The sequence below is a fragment of the Pinus tabuliformis genome, chromosome 4_2, assembly GCF_031772625.1.
Source record: "Pinus tabuliformis cultivar Carrire ecotype Pingquan chromosome 4_2, CPIR1, whole genome shotgun sequence".
Lineage (NCBI taxonomy): Eukaryota > Viridiplantae > Streptophyta > Pinopsida > Pinales > Pinaceae > Pinus > Pinus tabuliformis.
Genome location: NC_142304.1, coordinates 558046480 through 558055338, shown reverse-complemented (window position 1 = coordinate 558055338; position 8859 = coordinate 558046480). Strand labels below are relative to the sequence as shown.

General features: G+C 37.1%; 1 protein-coding gene across 2 annotated transcripts in view; it reads left to right on the top strand.

Moving 5' to 3' along the window:
- The first annotated feature begins 765 nt into the window (after positions 1–765).
- Positions 766–8859, top strand: part of LOC149170481 (Phosphoglycerate mutase family protein) — a 268273-nt gene continuing 260179 nt past the window's right edge. Inside the window, exon 1 of one of the 2 annotated variants that reach the window (XM_089423912.1) lies at positions 766–1207. In XM_089423912.1, coding sequence (XP_089280038.1) covers positions 856–1207 — 352 coding nt within the window. In that variant the 5' untranslated portion in view covers positions 766–855. The remainder of the gene's footprint in view (positions 1208–8859) is intronic. The other variant, XM_089423911.1, reaches the window with a different exon arrangement.

Genomic DNA, 8859 nt, shown 5'->3' with positions numbered 1-8859 from the left:
GAATGGATTGTAATACTGACTTTAGCAGTATTACGCAACTTGGAATGTTCAAAGTTTTGAATGTCCAGTTTTGCATTTTCCTTTGGATCTTTTCCAACAAGATTTTCCAATTAGCCACTCTGTTCTGCTAGTCATTTAGCAATATTAATAATAATACTAGTCCCAAGGGATAACTCAATTGGTCGAGCTCTCGTTGCTAATTACTTTGCTTATTGGGAGGTCACGAGATCAAATCTCCTCGATGCCCTTGGGGTTAGGCCTGACATATTAAGCCGCCTTTGGATAGATATACGTGGATTATTGCCCGTAAACGTAGCAACTGCTCAGTGCCCGTCTTTAGATAAATATACGTGGATTATTGCCCGTAAACGTAACGAACTACTTAATAACCGCAAATCATGATTGCTTTAATATATATATAATTCAATACATAATTAATATATTAATATTAAAATATCTACCAAATATATCAACCATAGTTATCCACCACATTTCTTAATATAATTATGCTAATTTAATAAAAAAAAAATCATAGATCAATTACATTTAATATCTACACATTTAATATGTACACTGACCTCCCAATAAACAACTTCAAGATTGCAACATCCCAACAACAAACTCTATTTTTAAAGTTATCCTTTATCCATTTAGCAAAGTAGTCCAACTAAATTTGATTTAACAAATCCAAATTGCATGGATTTTAGATGTGGTTATTCTATTTTATTGTTCCGATAGGAGTATTTCTATTGGATAATGGCCGTCGCTTCACATGAATAATTTTATCAATCAACCAATACAAAAGGTACTTCTCTCGTGCCCTGGCCTGAGGTTTCCTCCCGAAACTGATAAATCATGAAATTCATTTGCTGTCCCTGCAATGTCAGTCAGGGGCTTGTTCATTCCTCTTTCAATGATCTTTACATTGATCGGTGCCCAGGATTTGCATGCTCTGCGCTGTCAGGTGGTCACATGACGTTACTGAGGTCCGCAGCTCAGCCTTCGTCGAGTGGAAAGGCACTGTCACACAGCATTAATCACCATGGGTGGCAAATAAAGAAGCAGTATCTGATACAGAGACCAACGTGTGTGGCAACGGAAAACTTAGTGGCCAATACAAGCATTGAAACAGCTCCAATGCCCAAGACACGGAGGCTGATATTGCTCCGTCATGCTAACAGCTCATGGGAGGATGCTTCATTGAAAGGTAGGCTTCTCAATTGAATTGAAGGAAATAATCCTATTCAGTAGGCAATTGAAAATTTGATTTCAATGCTGGGTTTTAACAGTTTTGAGGATTTGGCATAGAATTGAAATCTCTTTTTGCTCCCATAGGCTTTCTACAGTAGCCCCTAGGCTCATAGTTCCACCCATGAGATATGAATCTTAACCAATCTAGTGAAAGTGGGCGTCCTAATCCCCGGGAACAGTCCTGTCTGTTTGCAATAAACAATTAGCGGAAAAGCACAATCAATAATTCCGCATGGAAGTTTTTATATTTTCAACCTTTATTAGATTGTTTCGAGTTTGCATCAAGTGGAATGTGATCAAATCATAAGGCGTTCTTCACAGAGACTCGGGTTCAATTCTCCAGAACATGCTCCTGCGTTAATGCGCCCCATTGTTGTGCTATTCTGAGATAGCTCTTGTAACTGAGCCTAGGCAGTTTGCCCTGAGCAGTTTATCTCAATGGACAAGGCCAGGTGCAAGTCCCTAGTGGTTTGGACTCAATACAGACTCTTATGTTTTGGTATCTAAGCTGAAGGTGGAGACTACTGCACTAACAAAGGGTCATGCACCAATTAAAAAAAAAGACGACTCTGAGTTTGCAAGCTAAATCCTTGAGATCAGAATATCAGCTCTTCTGTTGAGCAGCTTTTAAATTTATTTCGAATATAATTGAACCAAGTATTAGGGCTTTTTATTTCAAATTTATTTTGAATATAATTGAACCAGGTATTAGGGCTTTTTATTTCAAATTTATTTTGAATATAATTGAACCAGGTATTAGGGCTTTTTATTTCAGAAAAATTGCCTGGAACTTGCACTGCTTCATCATCTCTTTGAAGTTTGAACTCATGCCACTTAGGCGGCCAGACCATGGAATCTGAGTGGATGACTTAATGCTCGGTTGGTTGCTTTTTTGTCAAGCTAAGCTTGAAAACGAGAGGGGCCATTCTTAGATTGCCGAGATAAACTTCACCGTATCGTGGCAGCTATGATTAGTAAATATCACAAATTTCGTATGCTAGGTTCAGCATAATAGACTACAAATGATTAAAAGATAAAGTGTTTCAAAAATTCACTGTACCAGATATACATAAAAAGGGTAAATATACTAAATATAAGAAGTATAAAAAAATTTAACAATTTATATTCCTCATAAGAAATGCAAGTTTACAGTAATTTTTGGATGTTTAGCACTCCGAAAACACATTCAAATTTACATAACATTAGCATGGGATTCCTCTGAAAATTCCAAAAAGAGCCAAAATCTGGAAATTGATCGATTATGCAGGAAAAGGTTTAGTACCACTGCTAGTTAAATATCCTCCATTTTTTGGTTATCACTCCTTATAGTTGCATAATATATACAAGTTACTAGTTTAACTTAATGTCTGTTACAGTGTTTAGTAGGCTTCTTGACCATGACTTTTTCCCATTCATTGTAAAATTAACGCCCTCCTCTGCATCTGGCCTCTAGAACCTACCCAGGGGCCAATAGTTAAAACTTGAAAACGTGAAACACTTATTAATATCCTCCTCTATAAACGTGGAAAATGGAACATTTTAGAGCATGGAGTTACTAGCTTAACTAGCTCCTTGTTGGTTAACTCAGTGTTTGTTTAGTAGGTTTATCAATCACGACTTTCTCCCATTTGCTGTAAAACTAATGCCATTCTCTGCATATGAGCTTTAAAACCTACCCAATAGTTAAACCACTTAATGTCTATAACTGTGGAAAATAGACCATTCTAGAGCATCGAGTGTTGCTACAACATTCCAACATGTTTTGAATAAAAGCCTTGAATAAATGTGCCTTAACCCTACTGCCTAGGAGAGGTCGAGAAACAACTAGTATGAGTAGAATACTTTTCCTGTTTGCAATCATTGAGCTAAGTCACTCGACATTGGGACACGATGAGTCAGGATTCAAGTGTCCAAAACGGGAATATATATGCCCTGTCACAGGACATTTAGACATCTCTCTCTCTCTATATATATATAGAGAGAGATGTCTAAATGCCTTAACCCTACTGCCTAGGAGAGGTCGAGAAAAAACTAGTATGAGTAGAATACTTTTCCTGTTTACAGTCATTGAGCTAAGTCACTCGACATTGGGACACGACGAGTCAGGATTCAAGTGTCCAACACGGGAATATAGAACCCTGTCACAGGACATTTAGACATCTCTCTCTCTCTCTATATATAGTCCTGTGACACGGGAATATAGAACCCTGTCACAGGACATTTAGACATCTCTCTCTCTCTATATATATAGAATGATGTCTAAATGTCCTGTGACAGGGTTCTATATTCCCGTGTTGGACACTCATATATGTTTTTTTTTTTAATTACAGAAATAAAATATAAACACAATGATGTTACTTTTCTCAATGCTTAGAAATTGGAACTGCATAAAATGATTAGACACATAAGAATAAATGAAAAACCATACATAAAGAGTTGATGATAGAACCATAAACTCAGGAGTCCAAAGATCTGTAGTTTTCTCATTTAGTGTCATCAAAATGTATTACGTAGATAAAATGAAATCATGAAGCTGGAACATGATACTAATAGACTATCATACTATAGATGGAATGCCATTGGAAAATACAAAATAGGGAAGAGAGTTATGAGTCTTGGGCTATATCCCATACTCCTACATGGTATATCCATGTCATCAGAAAATACATTACACATCTTGTTGATTTCTGAAAACCAGTACCTAGATAAACAGATCAGATCTAAATTTACACTACTGGAATTCTTTAACTAAATAAAGCAGCTGGAAAACTTAGAAAAGAAAAAAAAACAAGAACAGGCATGAAAAAAAGCAAATATCTTGCATGCAGAGTTTTTTGGCTCTTCAACATCAGTTCATCATTCAAATAAGTTTCAAATGTACAAGAGCTCCCATAGTGGTAAAATGGTTCTGAGAAAAAAGCATACAAATGAAACCCAGCAAACCTGAATTTCCAGCTCTTGGAAATCTGCCCTGTCCAACCCGGGAACATAGAACCTTGTCACAGCACATTTAGACATCTCTCTCTATATGTGTGTGTATGTATAATCACAGAAAATAAAATATAAACATAATGATGTTACTTTTTCTCAATGCTTTGAAATTGGAACAGCATAAAATAATTAAACACAAGGATAAATGACAAACCATACATAAAGGGTTGATAATAGAACCATAATCTCAGGAGTCCAAAGATCTGTATTTTTCTCATTTAGTGTCATCAAAATGTATCACGTAGATAAAACGAAATCATGAAACTGAAACATGATACTAATAGAATATCACACTATAGATGGAATGCCATCGGAAAAAACAAAATAGGTAAGATTCATACAAGAATCTTACGAGTTATTAGTCTTGGGCTACATCCTATACTCCTACATCTCATATCCATGCCATCAGGAAATACATTGCACTTCTTTTTGATTTCTGAAAACCAGTGCCTAGGTAAATAGATCAGATCTAGATTTACACTACTGGAATTCTTTAACCAAATAAAGCAGTGGAAAAACTTAGAAAAGCAAGAAAAGGCAGCGAAAAAAACAAATCTCATGCATGCACAGTTTTTCTACTCTTCAACATTAGTTCATCATTCAAATAACTTTCAACTTACAAGAGCTCCCATACTGGGAAAATGGCTTTGAGAAAGAAATACAAACGAAACCCAACAAACTTGAATTTCCAGCTCTTGTAAATCTGCCCTGGATCACCTCTATGCTCGACTGTATGGTCTGTACGGCCTGCAAATTAATGGCTTCCCTCTCCTTTGCTGCTGCTGCAATTCTTCTCCTTCCCCAGAAAATCAAAAGTTCCTTCCTTTGATTTTCTCTATCTTTCTCAAAATCCTTCTTGAGAAAATAATTAATTAATGTGTCCTCTCTTTCACTTGGCTTCCTTTTATTTGGGTCAAATCCCTAATCTCAATGGTCAGGATTAAATCTAATATTGAGTTGAGATCAATGGTCCAAAATTCAACTTAAATCACTAGTACCCAAACTTAGGCACCGTTACCGCAAAATCTAGTAGGCCTTCAAGAGGGAAACCCTACAATGTATAAACTAGACCAAGAAGCAACAATGGGGTAGTGGCCCATTGTCACCACAACCAAAACCCCTTACTCTTTACGAACTTTCACTGATGGGAGGAGTCCCGGAGGAGAGAGATCACTTATAATAGGTATTCTAGGGTTAATGTGTGAAATGATCTCACTAGGAAGTCTTCAAGAAAGACACAATTTAGGTTCAAGGCTTCACAAGGAAGCAATTTGCTTTCTATGAAGAGACCTAGAAATAAGGGCACAAGACCTAGGGTTTGATAAATTTGACGAGTGTTGGAGCAACCAAAGGTCAAGGCTAGGAGAAAAGGTTTCTTACAATGTATACCAATTATGCCAAGGCTCATGAAACCTTCAAGGAAGCCCCTAAGTTGAAGGAAGGAGAACTAGGGTTTCCCTCTTGGGCAAGCAACTAGGGCAAGGAAATTTATGGATGAAATTGAAGTGGATGCCCACCAAAAGGATAGATTTTGTGGAAAATATTATCCTCTTGATGTTTAGACTCTCCAATCGCCAAAATTCCTCTTGCCTAGAGATTTGGACCAAGCCCTAGTTTCCTAACTTAGCCTTGAAAGGGTCGAATTTGAGGGAGAGAACATATGGAGAAAATTTAAGAATGATCACGAACAAGTTGGATTAGTGCCTTGTCCCTTGCTAATATGGAGTCTATGATGATGAAGATTAGCCAGATTTGTTCCCAAGGAGGCTGAATTTTTTTGCCCTAGCAATCAAATTTCTATCATTTACCCACTCAATGGAAAAATGGAGTTTTATGGGAGAGCTTCTAGGAGTTCACCACTAGGACAATTCATTACATGTTATATATGAGTAATGCATGCAATATTCATCTAGATAGCAATTCAGAATTGATCTGCAACAAATTAGGGCACAATTTAACATAACCTAGAACCAATAATTCCATACATTAGACATTCAAGAAATAGATATTCAATAATAAAGTACACTTACACGATAACATGCAAGATCTCCATCCACTAGACCAAAGAATAACTCCAAAGAATGTTATGAAACCAGCTCGCAAAAAGATAGAAAAGAGAGATCAACGCCTTAGAATTCAGCCTTTTCGAGGGGGCAACCTCCTTTACAATACACAAATGAATAATTCTTGGATGATTCAAATGACAAAACCTCTTTTCTATATATAGGAGTCTAAGGAGTCACAATATAACCCAACCGACCTAACAATAATAATATAAAGCCACAAAAATAACAATAGAGGGATTCTATGGGGCACAGTAATAAAAATATGGGGGCAATAGGGGCACAACAATATTAATAAGGGATACAACTACAATAGTAATGGAGTAATCACTAGTATTACAGGGACCTAACATGCCCTCTTCTTCAAAAAAGTGTTGTCCTCAACGCTTGAGTAATTCTGGATGTTTCTGTATAAAATTCTCATCCTCCTATGTGGAATCTTCAGCGAATAAGTTATTCCACTTGATCAGATACTCCGAAATTGATCGATTTCGTAGCTGTCGAGTTCTTGTTTCTGTGACTGCTTCTGGTTCCATTATAATTTTTCCTTCCTCGTCAAGTTCTGACAATATTGTTTGAACTGGGAGCTTGTTGCTTATAACCTTCTTTAAACATGAAACATGGAAAACTGGGTGCACTCGAGACGCTGCAGGAAGCTCCAATTTGTATGCCATAGTACCAATCTTTTGCAACACCTTGTACGGACCGTAATACTTTGGTGATAATTTATTATCCTTCTTAGCTTGCTTGAGGGACATTTGTTTATATGGTTGTAGCCGTAGGAATACCCAATCATCTACATCAAAACTTCTTTCGCTGCGATGTTGATTTGCCTGTTGTTTCATTCTATTCTGTGCCAACACTGGAGGACTTGTTGTTGATGTTCTATGTGATGTTCCACTGCTTGAACCTTAGAATTTTCTCTTAAATATGATGTGATGGATGGTGGCTGATATCCATAAAGTGCCATAAATGGGGTCATTTTTGTTGCTGTATGGAAGGAAGTGTTATACCACCATTCAGCCAGAGGCAACCATTTGACCCATTGTGTCTGTTTATCAGATACAAAGCAACGAAGATATCCTTCCAAACATTTGTTTACTATCTCAGTTTGCCCATCAGATTGACGATGATAAGATGAGCTATGAGCTAACTGAGTACCAAGACAAGAAAATAATTCTGTCCAAAAATTTCCAGTGAAAATGGGATCTCTGTCACGTACAATAATCTTTGGGTTTCCATGTAGCTTTTGAATTGTTTCCATAAATGCAGTAGAAACTGTATTGGCTTTAAATGGATGTGATAATGCACAAAAGTGTGCATACTTGGTAAGTCTGTCAACTGCCACCATGATGACACTCTTTCCCTCAGACTTGGGTAAACCTGTGATAAAATCCATTGAAACCTCCTCCCAACGTTGGCTTGGAATGGATAAAGGTTGTAATAGACCCGGGTTCTTAACTGTTTCAACTTTATTTTGTTGGCAAACCAAACATTCCACCACAAACTTTTGAATATCCGATTTAAGGCCATCCCAAAAAAATTCCTTCTACCCTGTGGTAAGTTTTTAAAAATCCCGAGTCCCCTCCTAAGGGAGAAGTGTGCAATTCCATAAGAATCTTTTGTTTGAGTTGCGAATTCTTACAGAGGTATAAGCGATCTCTGTACCATAACGAATCATTTTGCCAGCTAAATGTATCAGATGTATTGGAATCTTGTTGTAACTTTCGAATAAGTGCCCACACTTCTCTATCATTCTTCCATTCCTCCCTTGCCTCGTTTATCCAATTTGGTTGGATAATAGAAATGGCGCACAACAATGCTTCCACATCCTCATCCTTTCTTGAGAGTGCCTCTGCCACCACATTTTGGTTCCCTTTTTTGTAAATGATTTCAAAGTCATAACCCAACATCTTTGTGACCCACTTTTGTTGCTCTTCAGAGGATAATCTTTGTTCTAAAAAGTATTTAAGGCTATCATGATCCGTTTTTACCTTGAAGTGTCTTCCCATTAGGTAGGGTCGCCATTTCTTAAGTGCATGTAGTATTGCCAACATTTCCTTCTCATAAATAGCTTTGTGTAAAAACTTTCCCTTGATTGGACGACTTCCAAAAGCAATGGGTATTTCATCTTGCATTGAAACGGCACCAATTCCATTTCCTGAAGCATCACATTCCACAATAAAGGTTTTTGTGAAGTCCGGTGTAGTTAAGACCAGTGCTTGGCACATTGCCTCTTTAAGATGTTCGAAGGCCTTTGTTGCTTATGGAGTCCATGAAAATGCATCTTTCTTCAATAATGTTGTTAGAGGTGCTGCTATTCTCCCATAATTCTTAACAAACTTGCGATAATACCCTGTCAACCCGAGAAATCCTTGCAGATGCTTTATGGATGTGGGGATTTTCCATTCCTTAATGATTTTAATTTTGCTAGGGTCTACCTTAACTCCTTCATGAGATACAATATGACTCAGATATTCCACCTCTTGTACTCCAAATAAACATTTGGATCTTTTTGCATATAATTTTTTCTCCTTCAATAGTTGTAGCACCC